This window comes from Callorhinus ursinus, unplaced genomic scaffold (assembly GCF_003265705.2).
Source record: "Callorhinus ursinus isolate GAN/ISIS: 27379988/994484 unplaced genomic scaffold, GSC_fseal_2.0 scaffold20, whole genome shotgun sequence".
NCBI lineage: Eukaryota > Metazoa > Chordata > Mammalia > Carnivora > Otariidae > Callorhinus > Callorhinus ursinus.
The window spans coordinates 17,641,969-17,664,334 of NW_027397082.1; the positions used below are offsets into that span (position 1 = coordinate 17,641,969).

At 41.2% G+C, this 22,366-nt stretch overlaps 1 protein-coding gene across 3 annotated transcripts in view; it reads right to left on the bottom strand.

The window, feature by feature from the left end:
- Positions 1-4,136: 4,136 nt before the first annotated feature.
- Positions 4,137-22,366, bottom strand: part of AS3MT (arsenite methyltransferase) — a 34,457-nt gene continuing 16,227 nt past the window's right edge. For 2 of the 3 annotated variants that reach the window (XM_073904255.1, XM_025880924.2), the window contains exons 8-11: positions 15,478-15,609; positions 15,003-15,145; positions 12,757-12,891; positions 4,137-5,291 (exon numbers count right to left, since the gene is read on the bottom strand). In XM_073904255.1, the coding sequence (XP_073760356.1) occupies positions 5,199-5,291; positions 12,757-12,891; positions 15,003-15,145; positions 15,478-15,609 (503 nt within the window). In that variant the 3' untranslated portion in view covers positions 4,137-5,198. The remainder of the gene's footprint in view (positions 5,292-12,756; positions 12,892-15,002; positions 15,146-15,477; positions 15,610-22,366) is intronic. The other variant, XM_073904254.1, reaches the window with a different exon arrangement.

The window sequence follows — 22,366 nt, forward strand, 5'->3', positions numbered from 1 at the left end:
ATTTATCGTCCAAAACAGAACCTGTTGGAGACTGAAAAAAGGGTACTATTAATAATTCACCTAGTTTGAGGCTTAAACTGGGACAGTCCCAGGCAAAGATTATGTTCATCCTGTAATAAAAGGAACCACCCCTAGTTGAGAAAGACCCTCTAGCTCCCTTCTAGATCACACCCCTCTCCTCCAGCCTAGATGTAACCATTATTCTTACTTTTATAGCAGTCATTGTCCCTTTTTCATTGCTATATTTTTTTAATTTGGGAATGCCCAAAAGGAGAGCAAGGACAGACCCTAGAATATGACAGGATTATACTAGATCTCATTCTAGCATCGGTTCCAACACTTTTTAGGCTCTACTCCCATCATGCAAGTCATTTAAATATCCTCAGCCTCGGTTTTCTCTTGTGTAAAATTAGAAAAATCAGCATTGTAAAAGAGGTAAAAGGGAATTATTTTCAGTAAAGACACAACTTGGGGCATTTGGCATGGTTTATAGCCACAGTGACTCTTCCTCATTATCTCAAGAAATCACCATTTTTAAAGGGCTGCATCAGCTTTATGGGCTTCTCTTCCATTATTTAGAAGCAAAAAGAAAAATACCTCCCTCACAACATTTCCTTAGTTAGATCCAAATGAAAGAAATAAGAAGGTTAATAAGAAAAAGAAAATAAGGACAGTTAATAAAAGATTAACTACTAAGCCTAGAAGCTGCACAGATCCTTCTGTGCTTGCTGTGCAAACCTTTCCTCCCTAGCAACTTGACATTTTGAGGTTTTAGCTTTCCAAGGGATGTTCATTTAACATTCACAAAGAAAGTTATGTGATGGAGGCTTGTTAACTCTGGGAACGGAGAATAAACTGTCCAGATCACCTCACCTGACACAATTAGGCTCTGAGTTATATGTCAAATTACCATAAGCAGCCCCGGCACCCTGGTTCCCTCCTGCGAGCATCCCTGCGAAGCTCCACGTGCCCTTCTTGGCTTCTGCTTGTAATGAATTAAATATATAAGTCAGATTCCTAGATGAGGCCATAGACCGGCCGTCGTTTGAATGATCATGGGGATAAAGCCCTCACTGGTAACTTTTGTTGAAAATGTGCGCATCCTAGTCCTAAAACAGGCCACAAACTCAAAAGCCTACAGGGGTCGGTAAAGCAGATGGGACAGGGATGGCAGCAGACAGAAGGGGCACACTCTGGCTGGAGGGGAAGCCTCTACACTCTGGCCATGGCACCTGGGCAGAAATGCCAGGCTCGTGGGGCCAACATTTCTACTTCTCTGAGAGAAGTAGAAATTCATATTTTATGTAAAACTTCTGATTTATAAATGCGGGCAACAAATTCAAACAATTTCAAAAGCACTGTGACCTCTCCAGATTCTAGGTCCATAAATCTGTTTCCCAGCCTGGCAGGGAATGTAGAGTATACCAAATTCAACTCCCTTCTTTCACGGACGGGGAAAGTGAACCGCAAAGTGGACACACGATTTTCCTACAGCCAAGTAGCTAGTTTGGCAGTGGAGCCAGATCGAGAACGAATACCTGCTTCTGGTCTCCTGCATCAATTCTCATTCCACAAATGAGAAGAGAGTTAATGGCTGTAGGCCTAGTTAAAAAGTCAGTAGAGCCAAGTCTGGCTTACAGTGCCCCGCAACGGCATCGATATACTGTTCTCTTTTACTCTCTCGGGCGTCTAGACAACATATAGGAGGCAGGGTGCTATTACTATGAAGCAGTGGAGTAACATTAGAGCAGAACGTTTTTGTCCCAAATTGATTTTCCCCTCACCTGGAGCATACCACGGCTACAAGGCTCTGCTCCATGAAAGGAGGGGCTAGCATGTTCCCATTGGGGAAGGGGATTGGTACGGTCATCAGTCCAAGACAAGCAAGGCTCACGCAGCAGGAGAAGATTAAGTACAAAACTTACATTCACAGAACACTCCCATTAACCTCAGTGGGAGCTGTGCTTGCAGAAATTGCAGGGTCAGCAGCTGACCAGAGACAGGAATGAGGCAGTAAAGCTCAAGTCATAGGTTACTATTAGGATTGTATAATTCCAGCCCCATATTTGCAAAAGAGTTAATTTTTATCATCTAGTGAGATCTCCCTCTACTGACTCTCCCGGCAGAGTCTTCGAAAGAACCCTTGTTAAGACCTCATCTGTGCTATCTGTGTGGTTGAAGAAACTTGGCAAATCGCAGAAGTTAGGACAGGTGCCAACAACATTTAGAAAACAGGCTTAGCTGTTTTGGTCCTGCTGGCCCATGGGATTCATCATCTTTGATTATTAGTGATCTGGGCCTAGGACAGTGCCTGGTACGGAGTAGGTAGTTGTTAGTGAATAAATGAAAGACTGGATGGATAGCTTCACATTCCTTGCCAGGCTCCCTTAGGAGACCTCCCAATCTAATAAGGCAGAATTAGTCATCCCTTTGCTGCTTCCTAGGAGCCATCCAAGGCAAGGCCAAGAATCAATAAGAGAAGCAGGCTCTGCTGCTGTCTTGGCACAGAGCCATGCCCTTTTCAGCCATGTGTGGCTGGAGGTGGGGGTGGGGGTGGGATCCTGTTTAAGCTACTGCTGTGCTCCCTCCAGTAGGTAAGCAGAAAAGCCTCTGCAGGCTTACCTGATTTTTTTTTAAATAAAGATTTGTTTATTTATTTATCTATTTATTTATTTAAGAGAGATAAAGAGAGTGTGAGCAAGGGGAGGGGCAGAGGGAGAGAGAGAATCCAAAAGCAGACTCCCCGGCTGAGCGCGGAGCCCAGCTCAGGGCCCCCAGGCGCCCCTTAGCTGATTTTTAAATAAATTCTCTCCCTATGATAACGAAGGACTGAAAATACTATATTTGGTACAATAATCAATTAAGAGAAAATCTCCTCAAACCCTTTAAGGCCACTAACTTTTTTTTTTTAATGTAAACTCTACACCCAATGTTGGACTCCAACTCACAACCCCAAGCCTAGGAGCTGCACGTTCTACCCACTGAGCCAGCCAGGCACCCCATAAGTCCAGTATCTTCTGAAAAGTGTTTGTAACTACAGAAGAATCAGGCACTTGTTTCTCTGGCTCTGCTGTTTTTAAGTATAAAATGTATGAAATGAAAGTTAACAGGTAACCTAGGTGGTAGGTAAACAGGCAAGTCACTCCAATGTTTCAAACTTTTCTGCGTATTTGAAAAGGTGGTAATACAATGTTGAGGGGAAAGTTGTCTGCTGTCCAAAGAGCTACAGGCAGCTTCTTAAACCATGCTCTGGCAGCAAGTTGGTCTTCAGCTGGTCCTGCCATCACATGCTGGTGGCAACCATATAGATCCAAACTAATAACAATGTAAACCATGTGCCACCCACCCTTTCAAAGAACTTCATGCAGACGAGGGAACAAAGGCACAGAGATGTTAAATAATTTTCTCAAGGCCAAAATGCCAAGTGGGAAAAGAACCATCAAGTTTGCCATCAGACTTCTGCTCCTCCTCCTCCTCATTCCACACTGCTTCCCACGCTTAAAGGAGAGGCATCCTCTGTGAGAAGGGATGTCTGCTCCTAGTTGTCTCTCACCTATTTTGAATATTTAAATAACCACGTATGGCATTTTTTTTATGAACAGAACATGTCTACTTTATTTTATATTATGTAGTTAATATTTTGTCTAGATTCTAGATCACATACAGTTCTTACGATGTATATTTTGTTGGAAGATAATGTATAAAGTAGGTTATTCTTAGGAAAAGCCCAACACGAGTTTCCACATTCCAGTTCACACTCATCCCTCATCATCTTTTGGGGGAACTGAGAATTCAGAATGACAAGTAATTGCCTAAAACCTCCTCTCTCTAAATTTAGAAAAGCCTAATAAACCAATAACCAGAATGTCCTCTCTTTTCATCCTTTCCCCCTATAGTAGGACCACCTTGGGCTCATGGATGGTGAAGTATGCTTAATCCCACCTGTACTGGTCTAACTAATGCTGTCACTGAAGTAGGTTACGGCTGAGTAGATACTGAACTCTAGAACCATGAAAACACTGTTTTGAATCAAGGTCACAGAGATGAATAGATCTTAAAAGATATGACCCAGTCCTCTTCTTATTCTGTAGTAGTAAGTTAGTTCCTATGGCTGAACCCACTCAGAAATCTGAGAATTTCTCCATTTTTAACAGCTTTATTAAAAGAGGGGTCTGGAATATAGAATCCATTCCAATGTTTTACAAATATTCTCATAACCCTAATAAAAAATCTCTTGGGTCATGCCATTCCCCCCTTGTTATTTTGCACTGAAGTCAGAGCAACTGGCTGAGCTTTTTCTCATTAAAACTCTTCATGCTTAAAGGCTGTTATTAAAGAACTGATAAGCTCCTGATGACAAGGACCATGGCTTATATATGACTTACACCTTTCTGTGTCCCCTGACAAAGTCTTCAAGTGCAACTGGATTTAATTAAATAACGTTCTCGTTTCTAATGATGACATCATCCTGAAATAGTCCTCAACCTCATTCTTTAACTATGGAAGCTAGAACTAAATCTAATAGTTTCCTAAAAGTTTAACAGGGACACATTATAAAGGAAAAGAAAACCCACTGTTTTTATATCTCCTACCTCTCTTTTTAAAAATTATCACTCTTTTCCTGATCCGGTTAAGATTTACTACAGATAGTCACAATGTTGTCATTCTTTAGGATCTAATGAGGTCAAAGAGATTCATTATTCAATTGTTTTCTTCATTCAATTACAAAAAAAAGTGTTTGATTTAGAAGATATCTTAAGAGCACTCCTACCAAATTTGATTTTGCAATTTTTTTGGCATGATTAGCATGATTTCAGTTGGAGCTTTGTTTTATGAGCAAACACGGTGAAAGTCCAAAAGGTGCTATGCAGGTCAGAAGAAAGATGTTTTTCCTGAGACTCCTGAAGCCCTTCTTGCTCATTGGCCAAGCCCGAAGACTGTGTCTCAGTTCCAAATCTGACCACTAGGTGGCACCAGAACTTTGAATTAGCAAAGAGAGGAAAACCCGCCTTTATGTCATTTGCTACGAACCTTCAATTAATATCTTCCAAAAAATAATTCATTATTTTTAGCAATGATCTAGAACATAGTGGCTTTTCACCATTTATTCTTTCTTATGGTCTGTGCTATGGGTAAGAGGAGATTAAAGGACACGTAAGTCCTTCACCGCCTGCCCCTTTCTTCTGGTCAGCTGTAAATTACAGACAGCAGCCTCCAGCAACATCAGAAGAACATCCGGGATTTGCATTGTTGGACTCTCCTGCAAGCTTGAAAGGATCTGTGATTACACCCTGTCAAAAGGCAAACCAAAACGAAAGGACAAGTTAAAGGTGTTTTGATGTACCCCAATACTCATATTTCAGTTTGACTGAGGTTGGCTTACCTAGGAGGTAGATAAAATTTTATAATTCCACAGGATCCTTGGGATTCATCTATAAAGGTGACTGTCTCGTCCAGAAGCTTCTAATCAAATGTTTACTACTTTCTTTCCCTTTTCAAAAAATATTTTATTTATTTATTTATTTGCCAGAGAGAAAGAGAGCACAAGCAGGGGGAGTGGCAGGCAGAGGGAGAAGCAGACTCCCCGCTGAGCAGGGAGTCCGATGTGGTACTCGATCCCAGGATCCCGGGATCGTGACCTGAACCGAAGACAGACGCTTAACCGACTGAGCCGCCCAGGTGTCCCAAGTTTTTACCACTTTCAAGGTAAACTTCACTTAAAGGTTCGTAGAGGTGGTCCCTAGGGAAAAGTTGGAAAGTTGATTTTGTTTCATTTTGTTTTATGGGAGTCCCATTTTACGTGCCTTTTACCCTTCTGGAACTGAATACCAAAATGCTGACACTTCTTTCCTTCCCTTACTCTCATCTCTAGAAACGTGTGCAAGACAAGAAGGCAAGTCCTACACACCAGGGCCGTCATTAGCCACTGCTGATGTTCAGATACTGAGATTGCCAACAACAGCCAGCAAGATTTCAGGGCAGAGTGAGTGGAATTTTCAGAAGACAAGATGGCAGTCTTTATTTTTCTTCCTTTCACTTCCAAATGAGATACCTCCAACAGCAGCACCAGTGAGGCCAGAGAAAAACCAGGCACAAAGGCAAGAAATCAAGAGCATGAACAATCCACCTCAAATAATGATAATGAATTCACTGAACTTATAAATGTACACTCTTACTATTGATCATTGGTCACTGCAAATAGAAGGAAGGACAAGACAGGCGTGGACCCTACATTCATGAAGGACAGTCTTACAGACCACTCCCCTTACTGAAATACCCACTGGGGGCCTGGGCCTCCCTGACCTGCAGTTCATGAAGGACAGTCTTACGGACCACTCCCCTTACTGAAATACCCACTGGGGGCCTGGGCCTCCCTGACCCGCAGTTCATGAAGGACAGTCTTATGGACCACTCCCCTTACTGAAATACCCACTGGGGGCCTGGGCCTCCCTGACCCTACATTCATGAAGGCAGTGTTACGGACCACTTCCTTTACTGAAATACCCACTGGGGGTCTGGGCCTCCGTGACCTGCAGTTTCCACCTTTCTAGAATGAAGATGCCTGCCTGGATCTGGCTCCCTAACAGGTAAGCTAGCATCCAGCAGGGAGGATCTCCAAGCCTGGAAGAGGGCTAGCTATGCTAGTCACTGCTGCCAGGTCCTCCTGTCCACTGTTTATTTCCTGCTCTTGCTACACTGGAATTCCTGGTCATAAGAGTTAGCCTCTCCTCCTTTTCACCCAGGAAAATGATCTTCCACTCTTTTTCTTCCCATCCCATGTCCTCTCTACTAATAGGAGATAGTGATATCAATATCACTTCCTAATCCATGCTCCCACCCCTAAAAGATCCCAAGACTTAAAGGAAATAAAAGGTGAGACATGTTGAGAAACAGTCCTTTCCAGCACCAACATCCGGTGATTCTACGAAAAGTCTAGATACAGAGAGGTAGTACAGCAAATTGGGTAAGAATGTCAGCTCTAGAATCCAACATGGGTTCAAATTCACCCCTTCTAGCTCTGTGACCTTGGGTTAGTACATTAATCTACTCTGAGTCTTAGGTTCTTCATCTGTAAAATGAGAATAATAAGGGTTATTGTGAGGACAAAGTGACAGAGTACCTTGAACATGTGACCTGTTCAGTAAAGCCTAGGTCCTCTAACACTATTCCTAGTGTTGCTGATGTTGTTACTACCACTGCTATTAACTGTGGCAAGACACTGCATACCACAATTCTACATGCATCATTTCAGATCCTGCAGTGTTTTACTAATGTAATTCTCTTTTTTTTTCTGGAGGCTGCATGCCCAGTGTGGAGTCCAGTGTGGGGCCTGAACTCACGATCCTGAGATCAATCCCTGAGCCAAGATCAAGAGTCGGACACTCCAACCAACTGAGCCACCCAGGTGCCCCTAATGTAATTCCTTTAATAGCAAGACACCCGGGCGCCTGGGTGGCTCAGTCGGTTAAGCAACTGCCTTCGGCTCAGGTCATGATCCTGGAGTCCCGGGATCGAGTCCCGCATCGGGCTCCCTGCTCGGCGGGGAGTCTGCTTCTCCCTCTGACCCTCTTCCCTCTCGTGCTCTCTCTCTCTCATTCTCTCTCTCTCTCAAATAAATAAATACAATCTTTAAAAAAAAATAGCAAGATACCCTTTCCTTGTCAGGGTTAGAAGAGAAGTAGGAAGAGAAGAGGAAGGGGGGAGGGGGGAGGAGCAGGAAGGGCAGGAGGAAAGAGAAGAGGACAAAAGAAAGAAAAGAAGGGCTCTTGGAAACAGTCCTCACTGAGTCAATGCTCAGGAAGAAGCAGCAGTCCTCACCGGGGGCAGGTGTTGGGAAGATGCGAGCACCAGCAACCCCCACGTGCCACCTGCCTGCACTGTGCTCTCGGCCTTTATCGGACAGGAACGTCCCCCTCCAAGCACACAAGGTTATATTTCTAGGACACGCAGCTGTTTCATTCCTTAAATCTCCCTTCACTGTCAGTGATTGCCATTTCAAAACCTTGGAACTGATCTAAAGACAATGGCCCATCAGCACGCTGAAAGAACCAAGGTAGATGAGAGAGGAGGCAGGGGGGATAAACCAGTCCAAGTACGTGGCAAGTTATGATTGGTATGTGAGGTCAAGAGCCCTCCTGCACGCCCCGCGTGCACACTAAAAGGGAGGTCAAGGAGAGCCAGGCTGGAAGAAAGGGGTCTCTGCGGAAGCCAGCCCACTTAATGACTTTTTTTTTTTTTACAGCCAGAGTACACTGGAAGTGTTGTGGTTGGAGGAAACACTCCTTTTACTTATAACCGTAACCTGCTGACAGCTTTTCTAACTAGGATTCAGGAACCCAGGTTCCAGGAGAATTAGAATGATGAAAACATTTCAAAATACACATTGATTCTCACCAGCAAGGTTTGGTTATCAGTGAACTCCCAAGAATTTCAAACTACCAATAACACATTTGTGAAAGGTTTCAAGGACCGAAAGGTCCAAAGTCACATTTCTCTACTTTCCAAAAAGGCATCTGCTTAGAAAAACAGAAGAGTAACAAATAGCAGAGGGCTCAAGAATTTAATAAAGCAAAACCTAAATCACTCTTCAGCTCTAGAGGTGGCTCCTACATTTAGCTTGCACTTGATTCATGCTGGTAAGAGTGGCCAAACAAGAACACATTCGGTTTTTTGGCTCCAGAATTCCTGCCTCTTGTGTTCAATTAAACTTTCCCAACTATAAATTTACCATTTTGGAGAGTGATCTCTAAACAAGCTTTACACTTAAAGACTGCTTAAAATGTAACAGAAGGAGGAGAAAAAGGCATATGAGTTACTTGTGTCTCAATGTATGCTTGATGTATCCAAAGTTACTACAAAATACAAGCAAAAGAAAGGAAAAATTCATGGCAAAAGATTAGAGAATCTCTGGGCCCAGGAGAAAGGGTGTGTCAGGAAGAATGAGAAATCCTAGAACACGGTTCCAAGTGACCAAGAATCTTAATTAGTACAAATCCATAACTGTAACTACTTCTATTTCTTGAGTGTGTATTATGTGCCAGGCATCAGGCTAACATTCTCCATAGATCATCCCCATTGATCCTCACACCCCGAGTAGAAAAAGTGATTATTACCTTCCTGTTACACATGGAGAGACAGAGGGTGTAGGGAGGTTAGGTAATGTACCTGAGATCACACATGCCTGGTAGAGCCAAGATCTGAACCTAGCCTATCTGACTGCAAGGCCTGTATACATAAACCCCACGCTCTGCTGCTATCCTGGCGCAGCAATATCAGTATCTTATTTCCCGGGGCTTCCAACATTCAGTGCCTCAAGACACATCATTGGTATGACTTTGGTGAATGTTGTAAGTTCTGTCAGCCCAAAGAGACTTGAAATCCATCACTCAGCCTGTTCTAAATACAATATTATAAATTAATGAATGGATCAATAAAATAATTGACACCATGAATGGGAGAAAGGATTAAATATGTAAGAAAGAGGGGCGCCTGGGTGGCTCAGTCGTTAAGTGTCTGCCTTCAGCTCAGGTCATGATCCCAGAATCCTGGGATTGAGCCCTGCATTGGGCTCCCTGCTCAGTGGGAAGCCTGCTTCTCCCTCTCCCACTCCCCCTGCTTGTGTTCCTTCTCTCGCTGTGTCTCTCTCTGTCAAATAAATAAATAAAATCTTTAAAATATATATATATATATATATATATATATATATATATATATATATATATCTAAGAGAGAAAGAGAAAGAGGGATGCTAACCTCTATTATAACTACCCATCTGCCTTCTTCATTGGGTAGCTGTGGAGATGGCATGAGATAAACTGCGATAAAATGCTTTAGAAAATGCTATACCAATATTTCAGATACTAGAATAATTCCAAAAATGAATCTAAAATATTTTAGAAAATGATCACTTTAGAATATAATGGTATCCTGGCTCTGGTATACTTTCAAGAAATTAAGATATGATCAAAATTAGCTTTTCAAAACAGTGGGGAATTGATATAATAAATGAACAGGAAAATTTGAACTAGTTAATATTTGGAGAAATAGTCACACTGTACCTCAACATTTATGCTAAAATAAATTCCAGATGGTTTAAAAATTTTAATGTGAAACGCAAAACCATGAAAGCACTAGAAGAATCTGCATGACCTTGGATTAAGCAATGGATTTTTAGCTATGACACCCAAAGCACAAGCAAGCAAAAAAGAAAAAAGAAAAATTCAACTTCACCAAAATTAACTTTTGTGCATCAAAGGACACTATCCAGAGTGAAACGACAACACACAGAATGTGAGAAAGTTTTGCAAATCATATATCTGATAAGGGTCCAGTAGTATCCAGAATATATAAAGAGCTCTTACATCTCAACAATAAAAAGACAACCCAATTTAAAAATGGGCAAAGGATCCTAGGTGGCTCAGTGAGTTAAGTGTCCAACTCTTGATTTCATCTGAGGTCATGATCTCAGGGTTGTAAAATTGAGCCCAATGTGGGGCTCCATCTTAGGACCCTGGGATCACGACCTGAGCCGAAGGCAGAGGCTTAACCGAATGAGCCACCCAGGCACTTTTAAATTGAATTCTGTTTAAAAACAAGGTTTAGGGGCACCTGGGTGGCTCAGTTGGTTAAGCATCTGCCTTTGGCTCACGTCATGATTCCAGGATCTTGGGATCGAGCCCCGCGTTGGGTAGGAAAATTGAGTCCCATGTCGGACTCTGTCCTGGGCATGGAGCCTGCTTAAGTTCTCTCTTTCCCTCTCGCCCTGCCCCTCCTCCCTCTCTCTCCCTCTCTTAAAAAAAAAAAAATGGGCAAAGGATCTGAAATGACATTTCCCCAAAGAAAACATATAGATGATCAACAAACATGTGAGAAGATGGTTAGCATCACTAGTCATTAGAGAAATGCAAATCCAAACCACAGTGAGGTACTTCACACTGACTAGGATGACTACAATAAAAACTAAACAGAAAATAACACAGTGTTGACAAAGATGTAGAGAAATTGGAAATCTATACGTTGCCGGTAGGAATTTAAAATGGTGCAGCCACTGTGGAAAACAGTTTGGTGGGTCTTCAAAAAGTTGGATGTAGAATTACTATATGACTCAACAACCCCACGACTAGGTATAGACCCAAAAGAATTGAAAACCAGTACTCAAATAAGGACATGAAATACACATACATGCATGTTCACAACAATACTACTCAGAACAGCCAGGAATAGAAAGAACCTAATCATCTATCAAGCGATGAGTGGATAAACAAAATGTGGTATATCCATGCAATGGAATATTATTCAGACATAAAAAGGAATGAAGTACTGACATACGGATAAACCTTGAAAACATTATATTAAGTAAAAGAATCCAGACACAAAAGGCCTTATAGTATATGATTCCACTTATATAATAATGTCCACCATAGGCAAATCCAGAGACAGAAAGCAGATTAGTTTATTGCCAGAGGCCAGGAGGAGGGGAGATAGCAGAATGACTGCTTAATAAGTATGGGATTTCTTTTGAGGGTAATGAAAGTTTTCTGAAACTAGATACTAGTGATGACTGCACAACCTTGTAAACATACTCAAAATCACTAAATTGTACACATTAAAATGGTTAAAATAGTGAATTTTATGTTATATGAATTTTATCCCAGAATGTCTAAAGTATTAAAAGAAAATATAGGTGGGGCCCCTGGCTGGCTCAGTCAGTGCAGGATGCAACTCCTGGTCTTGGGGTTGTGAGTTCAAGCCCCACCTTGGGTGTAGAGATTACTTAAAAATAAAATCTTAAAAAATTTTTAAAGAAAATATAGGTAAATTCATAACATTCACCATGGAGAAGGTCTTTCTAATCATAACATAAGAGGCAGAAACCATAAAGGAATTGACTACATAAAAACTGAAAATGTCTACTCAGGAAAAATAAGCAAATAAAAAGATGGATGACATGCTGAGAAAAAATATTCACAACATATAACAGATAATTGTTTATAGGGCAATAAAAAAAAGGCAAATCCCACTCTAATAGCAAATGGTTAAAGGAATTATACAGGAAGTTCACATTGGATGAAATATAACCGGCCAATAAATATGCAAATGGTTCAATATATACAAAATAAAACAACAAATTATTTTCTGCCCATCAGACAAGCAAAGAGTTTTAAAAATAATACCCAGTATTAGTAAGACGGCAGGGAAAAGGTATACATTGCAGGTAGGCATGTAGACTTCTACAGTCTTTTTGTAGGGCAATTTGACTATCTCAATTAAGACTTACAAATGTTTGAGGGGCGCCTGGGTGGCTCAATCGTTAAGCATCTGCCTTCGGCTCAAGTCATGATCCCACGGTCCTGGGATCGAGCCCCGCATCGGGCTCCCTGCTCAGCAGAGACTCTGCTTCTCCCTCTGCCCCTCCCCCCCACCCCCAGCTTGTGCTCTCTCTCTTGCTCACTCTCTCTCACAAATAAATAAAATCTTTTAATGATGAAAGTAATAGATACTTTCTTGAGAAAATACACATACACGTATATAATTTTAAGGGATTCATGGATGCCCTGAAGTCCATTCATGGGTGCACCAAGTTAAGAGTCTCTGACTTACTATCCAGATTGGAAAATAAAGTTATGAAATTAATTCAAATCATTTTGTAGATACAAATATGGCTAGAAATTATTTATAGCGGCCAACTAAAAGAATAATGATTTGTTTCTTGTTTTAGCAGTCAGTGGCAAGGCAGGGATTGAAAGGCAAACAAACCTTTGATCCTAAAGCAGAACAGCCACTAGATGCTGGCAGCTTCTCTCCAATTGGTCTGATCAGAAAATTCTGGGTGAATCGGGAATTCTTCAAGATAGCTGCCATTTCTTCATCCACTTCAACAATTTCACCTTCCTGAAGGGTAGCAGAAAAAAAACACATTAAGAAATGCCACTTTAATCTTTTTTTTTAAGATTTTATTTATTTATTTGACAGAGAGAGACACAGTGAGAGAGGGAACACAAGCAGGGCGAGTGGGAGAGGGAGAAGCAGGCTTCCCGCGGAGCAGGGAGCCCAACACAGGGCTCGATCCCAGGACCCTGGGATCATGACCCGAGCCGAAGGTAGACGCCTAATGGCTGAGCCACCCAGGTGCCCCAAGATATGCCACTTTAATCTTAATAAAAGAAAAACATACAAAGGATTTACTAAGGAGTGACATTTCAGGATAAAAAGACTGTATCTTCAGAAACGATATTTCTGTTCAGACCCTGCCACTAGTTTCATGCTCATTTCAAAATGTAATTGACCAGTGTCATAATCAGTTTTTCTTTGGTGGCAAAGCAAAAAAAAAAAAAAAAAAAAAAAGGACACTCATTGCTCCAGTATCCCCTCTCTCCTCAGAGACAGATGTAGAAAACCACTGTTATCTGAGTTTCACCTTATTCATCATTAAAATGAGGGTTTAAATTAAAATAATAGTGTTAATGTGTATTTTTGTGAGTCCCAGGGTGCCTGGGGGGCTATATAAAAGGCTCATGCCATGGGAACCAGGAGTGAGTACAGGCGATTCTGGGTTATCTAACCCCTGCTCCCTTCAGATAAGCTCTGCATTCACCCCTTCATATACTGGGGTTACGTAAAGCAATGTCTGACACATAGTAAGTATTGGTTTTTTGTGGTTTTTTAAATTTTTTTTTTAAGATTTTATTTATTCATTTTGAGAGAGTGTGCGAACGAGAGAGCACAAGCAGGGGAAGCGGCAGGCAGAGGGAGAGGGAGAAGCAGGCTCCCCGATGAGCAGGGAGCCCAATGTGGGGCTCGATCCCAGGACCCCGAGATCATGACCTGAGCCAAAGGCAGACGCTTAACCGACTGAGCCACCCAGATGCCCCAAGTATTGTTTTTTTAAATAAGATCTCCCTTTAAAAAGGAATTCTGCTATTAAAGATGGGGGTTTTTTGAAAGCCACTATATCAGAGCGATGGGTTCAAAGGCCCTTCCCACTTTGATTCTGTGACCCTACAGAAGCAGGCAGTACACCAAGGGGCAGTGGATCAGTGAAAAAGCATCAAAAGCACCAGGGAGTAGTTAAGAACTTCGAAGATGCTATTCGGACCAAAAAAATCAGAGGTGGGAAACAGCTACCTTTGGAACAAATCATGATTATATCTTCTATTTACTGAGTTCCCAGTATGTACCAAGGTTCTGCTATATTATTGCTAATCTTTATTAAAATTTTATTTTTTAAGTAATCTCTACACCCAACATGGGGCTTGAACTTGCAACCTGGAGACGAAGAGTCGCAGGCTCTACTGACTCAACCAGACAGGGGCCCCTATATTACTGTTAATCTTTTTTTTTTTTCCTTATAGAAATTCTACACAGTAGGTATTATTACCCCTACTCTTGCAGTGGAGCAAACTATATCTCAAAGAAGGACTTATTCAAGTTTACCCAAGTAATAAATAATAGAACCAGAATTTGAACCAGAATAGAACCAGAATAAATAATAGAACCAGAATTTGAACCCAGAATTTGAACCCAGAATCTGATGCCAAAGCCTACACTTTTCCATTTTGAGGAAATAAAGAATGCCCTGCAAAGAGTAGTAGAAATATCAATATGTTGTCATTAAACAACAAGAGTTCCTTAATTCTATGATACAAGTGGAACCACTGAAATACTGTTGCACAATACTTCTATTCTTTTCCATACTGCTTCTCTGTAATTCCATTAATCTGATGTCTGATGGATACTTCCCATAAAAGATTTTCTTAGGTATGACAGTGATATTGTAGTTATGTACGAGAATATTTTATTCTTAGGAGATGCATGCTGAAATATTAAGGATAACATGTCACGATGTCTGCAACTTACTTTTAATGGTTCAGCAAAAGCATAAATATACACATGCACATGTCCCAACACCAGGAAAGGGAGAAGCAATGCAAGGTTAAGAAAAGGTACCTGGAGCAAATGTAAGAGTAGAAAGAATGTCCAAAATCATGGAAATTTTTATTTACCTTAAATGTGAAATTTGCATCAAATATTAGTTCTTTTTCGTGTCCCGTGATTCCTCCATTGTAAATCACTTGGCATCTTTTGGCTGGTCCTGTCTTAGGGAGTTTGAAGAGGCGAAATGTTGCAGAAACAAAACGACAGTCACCTAAAACAGAATTTACCCATGGTTCAGCTCCAGCTCCCAAATGGCTATTGGTTTGCTTAGTAGATGAAGAGCATAGAGATTATAATGGTGATTTCCTTCTTTGCATGCCACCAGTTATCTTTCTGGGCAGTTCACTTTATTTACCAAATAACTTTGAAGTGCTTTATTAAATACCAAACTTTGGGAGGTTGCTATTAAACAGAAGACAAGATGGAGGTTTCCAGATGACCCAAAGTCTCCTTCAATGAGACCCACTTAGTTACACTCTTGCTAAACACCACATTTGAACCACTCAAGGAGCAGTTTTAACATTCCCCACTGCTCTTTCTTACCTATCATTCTTTCTAATTCCTTGTTTTGAACTGTAATGAGATTGGCAGTGACCAAACGTGGAGTGCAGAAACCAATTTTTTGGGCAAGGATGGCAAGGTTCTTCCAGTATAAAGCACCACCCAGGCACTCACCTAAAAAAAGAAAAATCACAAACCAACCAAACAACTAGGTATTCAAGAAATTTCTCTTCTATAAAACTGATTAGGAATGGTATTAGTTGGGGCGCCTGGCTGCCTCAGTTGGAAGAGCATACGGCTCTTGACCTCAAGGTCGTGAGTTTGAGTCCCACGTTGGGTGAAGAGATTACTTAAATAAACAAACTTTAAAAAAAAAAAAAAGGATGTGGTGTTAGTTAAAACATATATCCTAGAAATAGAAAAAGGACCTGAGTGTCCCCCCAATATCTAGAAAGTCACAATTAAAATGCAATATGCTAGCTTAATGGCCTCTGGAAACCATTACTCAAGACAGTCACTAATGTACAGTCCTATCCAGCTGCAATCATATTTCTGGATGGATTAGGTCACATTCTGAAAAGCACTATGCTATGTGAGTAAAAACATATAAAGGATAATTTACAAAATTGCCTATTAGCTCCAGATTATCATAAATGATCTGCTACTAGAACAGTAACTACTAAGAGACTAACAGTTTTTAAATTTATTACATCAACAAATTAGAAACAACCCAAATGATTACCCATAGAGAAATGGTCAAATAAAGTATGGTACAGCTGTACAATACAGCTGTAGAATACACACACATTTTCAAAGATTTTAGGCTTAGAGGAGGAGGAGCAAGATGGCAGAGGAGTAGGAGACCTGGATTTCACCTGGTCCCAGGAATTCAGCTAGATAGGGATCAAACCATTCTGAACGCCTACGAACTCAACAGGAGATTGAAGAAATGAATAGCAGCAATTCTCTGAACAGAAAAGCAACTACTTTCTGGAAGGTAGGACGTGCGGAGAAGCGAGTCCGAGGCGATATTCAGGAGGATAGACAGCGGGGGAGGGGGCCTCCGTCAGCCGCTTCTGGCAAGTGATAGAGCCACGGAGCACAAAATCGGAACTTTTAGAAGTCGGCTCCGCGGAGGGACATCGCTCCAGTGGCTAAGCGGGGGGTGGAACCCTCGCAGGACAGTGGGGTCTCAGGACCCTCGGGGTCACAGAAAGACCAGGGGTGCCTGAGTGCGGCAGAGCTCCTGGGTATCAGAGCGGGGAAGCCGGCTGCAGAGACGGAGCTGAGGAGTGGACTCTCAGCTCAGGGTTGCCATAAACTGTGATCCACAGCAAGTCGGGCCACTGCTCCTCCAGCAGGGACCCAACAAGCGGCAGATCCAGGGAGACTCCCCTTCCTCCCCTGGGAAGAGTGGCACAGGAGTGCACCACAGGGATCTGCTGGGTTTGGAGACTCCACACCGTGTTGGGTGCCTGAGATAGAAACGCTCGGTCACAGGCCGGGTGAGCACGGAGTGCGGGCCGAAGACCGGGGAGACGGGAGTGACTGACTGCTTTTCTCTGGGGGCGCACTGAGGAGCGGGGCCCCGAGTTCTCAGCTCCTCCAGGGCACAGATTGAGAGGCCACCATCTCACTCTCGTCCTCCAAAGCTGTACAGAAAGCTTGCAGGGAACAAAAGCTCCTGAGAGCAAACCCGAGCAGATTACTTAGCCTGGACTGGCAAGGGCAGGGCAATTCCACCTCCGGCAAAGACATTTGGGAACCACAGCAACAGGCCCCTCCTCCAGAAGATCAGCAAGAACAGCCAGCCAAGACCAAGTTTACTGATCAATGAGAACGACAGAACTCCAGCACTAGGGGAATACTGCACATAGAATTCATGGCTTTCTTCCCATGATTCTTTAGTCTTTCAAAGTTAATTTTTTTTATTTTCTTTCTTTCTTTTTTTTTTGCACTTTTCTTTTCCTTTTTCAACCAACATCTTATCTTACCAATTCCTTTTTAAAAATCTTTTTTAATTTTCATCTTTAGTCATAGTCCATCCCTTCATCATATTTACCCTTATTTTTGTATATATATGTTTTTCTTTCTTTAAAATTTTGGGAGGCAGTTTCTTCTAACAGACCAAAATACACCCAAAATCTAGCCTGTGGCTCTGTTCTATTCACCAGCCTGGTCATATTCTTTTTTTTTTCCCTTTCTTCCCCTCCCTCCCCCCCCCCCCCGGGTTTTTAGTCTTTTCTGATTGGTTTAGCGTATATTTTTCTGGGGGCATTGTTACCTTTTAGCATTTTGTTCTCTCATTCATCTATTCTTCTCTGGCAAAATGACAAGACGGAAAACTCACCTCAAAAAAAAAAAGAACAAGAGGCAGTACCAACTGCCAGGGACCTAATTAATACAGACGTTAGTAAGATGTCAGAAGTAGAGTTCAGAATGACGATTATAAAGATACTAGCTGGGCTTGAAAAAACATAGAAGATACTAGAGAATCCCTTTCTGGAGAAATAAAAGAACTAAAATCTAACCAAGTCGAAATCAAAAAGGCTATTAATGAGGTGCAATAAAAAATGGAGGCTCTAACTGCTAGGATAAATGAGGCAGAAGGGAGAATTAGTGATATAGAAGACCAAATGATGGAGAATCAAGAAGCTGAGAAAAAGAGAGATAAACAACTACTGGATCACAAGAGAAGAATTCAAGAGATAAGTGATAAGATGAAGCAATATCAGAATAATTGAGATCCCAGAAGAAGAGAGAGGGGGGCAGAAGGTATATTGGAGCAAATTATAGCAGAGAACTTCCCTGATTTGGGGAAGGAAACAGGCATCAAAATCCAGGAGGTACAGAGAACCCCCCTCAAAATCAATAAAAATAGGTCAACACACCGACACCTAATAGTAAAACTTAAAAGTCTCAGAGACAAAGAAAAAGACCTGAAAGCAGCTCGGGACAAGAGGTCTGTAACCTACAACAGTAGAAACATTAGATTGGCAGCAGACCTATCCACAGAAACCCGGCAGGCCAGAAAGGACTGGCATGTTATATTCAGAGCACTAAACGAGAAAAATATGCAGCCAAGAATGCTATATCCAGCTAGGTTGTCATTGAAAATAGAAGGAAAGATAAAAAGCTTCCAGGACGAAAAAAAAACTAAAAGAATTTGCAAACACCAAACCAGCCCTAAAAGAAATATTGAAAGGGGTCTTCTAAGCAAAGAGAGAGCCTAAAAGTAACATAGACCAGAAAGGAACAGAGACAATATACAGTAACAGTCACCTTACAGGCAATACAATGGCACTAAATTCATATCTTTCAGTAGTTACCCTGAATGTAAATGGGCTAAATGCCCCAACCAAAAGACACAGGGTATCAGATTGGATAAAAAAAAACAAGACCCACTGATATGCTATCTGCAAGAGACTCATTTTAGATGCAAAGACACCTCCAGATTTAAAGTGAGGGGGTGGAAAACAATTTACCATGCTAATGGACATCAAAAGAAAGCTGGGGTGGCAATCCTTATATCAGACAAATTAGATTTTAAACCAAAGACTATAGTAAGAGATGAGGAAAGACACTATATCATACTTAAAGTGTCTATCCAACAAGGAGATGTAACAATTTTAAATATCTATGCCCCTAACATGGGAGCAGCCAATTATATAAGTCAATTAATAACAAAATCAAAGAAAGACATCGACAATAATACAATAATAGTAGGGGAATTTAACACCCCCCTCACTGAAATGGACAGATTATCTCAGCAAAAGATCAACAAGGAAATAAAGGCTTTAAATGACACACAGGACCAGATGGGACTTCCCAGATAAATTCAGAACATTCCATCCCAAAGCAACAGAATACACATTCTTCTCTAGTGCACATGGAACATTCTCCAGAATAGATCACATTCTGGGTCACAAATCAGGTCTCAACTGGTACCAAAAGACTGGAATCATTCCCTGCATATTTTTGGACCACAGTGCTTTGAAACTAGAACTCAATCACAAGAGTGCTCGCTTTGGCAGCACATATACTAGAACTCAATCACAAGAGGAAAGTTGGAAAGAATTCACATACATGGAGACTAAAGAGCACCCTACTAAAGAATGAATGGGTCAACCAGGAAATTTAAAAAGAATTAAACAAATTCATGGAAACAAATGAAAATGAAAACACAACTGTTCAAAAATCTTTGGGATGCAGCAAAGGTGGTCCTAAGAGGAAAGTATATAGCAATACAAGCCTTTCTCAAGAAACAAGAAAGGTCTCAAATACACAACCTAATCCTAAACCTAAAGAAGCTGGAGAAAGAACAGCAAATAAAGCCTAAACCCAGCAGGAGAAGAAAAATAATAAAGATCAGAGCAGAAATCAATGAAATAGAAACCAAAGAACAGTAGAACAGATCAATGAAACTAGGAGCTTGTTCTTTGAAAGAATTAATAAGATTGATAAACCCCTGATAAGTCCTGGCCAGACTTATCAAAAAGAAAAGAGAAAGGACCCAAATAAATAAAATCATGAATGAAAGAGGAGAGATCACAACCAACACCAAAGAAATACAAATAATTACAGTAACATATTATGAGCAACTATATGCCAGCAAATTAGACAATCTGGAAGAAATGGATGCCTTCTTAGAGACGTATAAACTACCAAAACCAAACCAGGAAGGACTAGAAAACCTGAACAAACCCATAACCAGTAAGGAAATTGAAGCTATAATCCAAAATCTCCCAACAAACAACAGCCCAGGGCCAGATGACTTCCCAGGGGAATTCTACCAAACATTTAAAGAAGAATTAATACCTATTCTTCTGAAACTGTTCCAAAAAATAGAAATGGAAGGAAAACTTCCAAACTCATTTAATGAGGCCAGCATTACCTTGATCCCAAAACCAGACAAAGACCCCATTAAAAAAGAATTACAGACTAATATCCCTGATGAACATGGATGCAAAAATTCTCACCAAAATACTAGCCAATAGGATCCAACAGTACATTAAAAGGATTATTCACCACGACCAAGTGGGATTTATCCCTGGGCTGCAAGGTTGGTTCAACATCCACAAATCAATCAATGTAATACAATACATTTATAAAAGAAAGAACAAGAACCATATGATACTCTCAATAGATGCAGAAAAAGCACTTGACAAAGTACAGCATCCTTTCTTTTTTTTTTAAAGATTTTATTTATTTATTTGAGAGAGAGAGAATGAGAGAGAGAGAGAGCACGAGAGGGAAGAGAGTCAGAGGGAGAAGCAGACTCCCTGCTGAGCAGGGAGCCCGATGTGGGACTTGATCCCGGGACTCCAGGATCATGACCTGAGCCAAAGGCAGTCGCTTAACCAACTGAGCCACCCAGGCACCCCAGTACAGCATCCTTTCTTGATTAAAACTCTTCACAGTTTAGGGATAGAGGGTACCTACCTCAATATCATAAAAGCCATCTATGAAAAACCCACAGCAAATATCATGCTCAATGGGGAAAAACCGAGAGCTTTTCCCCTAAGGTCAGGAACACGGCAGGGATGTCCACTATCACCACTGCTATTCAACATAGTAGTAGAAGTCCTAGCCACAGCAATCAGATAACAAAAAGAAAGAAAAGGCATCTGAAGTGGCAAAGAAGAAGTCAAACTCTCACTCTTTGCAGATGATATGATACTTTATGTGGAAAACCCAAAAGACTCCACCCCAAAACTGTTAGAACTCATACAGGAATTCAGTAAAGTGGCAAAATATAAAATCGATGCACAGAAATCAGTTGCAGTTCTATACACCAACAACAAGACAGAAGAAAGAGAAATTAAGGAGCTGATCCCATTTACATTTGCACCCCAAACCATAAGATACCTAGGAATAAATCTAACCAAAGAGGCAAAGGATCTATACTCAGAAAACTATAGAATACTCATGAAAGAAATTGAGGAAGGCACAAAGAAATGGAAAAACATTCCATGCTCATAGATTAGAAGAACAAATATTGTGAAAATGTCTATGCTACCTAGAGCAATCTACACATTTAGTGCAATCCCTATCAAAATACCACCAACTTTTTCCAAAGAAATGGAACAAATAATCCTAAAATTTGTATGGAACCAGAAAAGACCCCGAATAGCCAAAGGAATGTCGAAAAAGAGAAGCAAAGCTGGTGGGATCACAATTCCAGACTCCCAGCTCTATTACAAAGCTGTCATCATCAAGACAGTATGGTACCAGCAAAAAAACAAACACAGAGATCAATGGAACAGAATAGAGGGCCCAGAAATGGACCCTCAACTCTATGGTCAACTAATCTTCAACAAAGCAGGAAAGAATGTCCAATGGAGGCGTGCACTGCCCTGGCATTAGGGCCAGCTCGCTTTAAAAACTTTCTGGTTGACTTTAACAGCAATAGCACCAGCTCTTCGCAGATGGAAGTAACCTGACAGAACCTGCCCTTTGAATTGTATTTCCAGCTGAAGCAGTGATCCAGGGATCTCAACCACAGTTGCTCATTAGAGTCAGAATGTCTGGAGTTGGAATGTGGGTGTTAAAATAAAAATGGCTAGGACCTCTATTATTAAGATGAATAGAAGTAGTAAGAGCAGATATCCTCACCTTGTTCCTGAAGTTACAGGGAGGAGCAAGATGATGGAGGAGGAGACCTAAATTTCGTTTGGTCCCAGGAATTCAGCTAGATGGGGATCAAACCATTCTCAACACCTACGAACTCAACAGGAGATCGAAGAAAAGAATAGCAGCAACTCTCTGAACAGAAAAACGACCATTTTCTGGAAGAATTTGCAGGTTCACTTCAGATTAATCAAACCAAGCCAAGTGGATTACATCATACTTTGTGAGCAGAATTTAAGCCAAAATTTAGTACAAGCTATTGACATATTACCAAATTTTATTCATTTATGGAGAGAGAGAG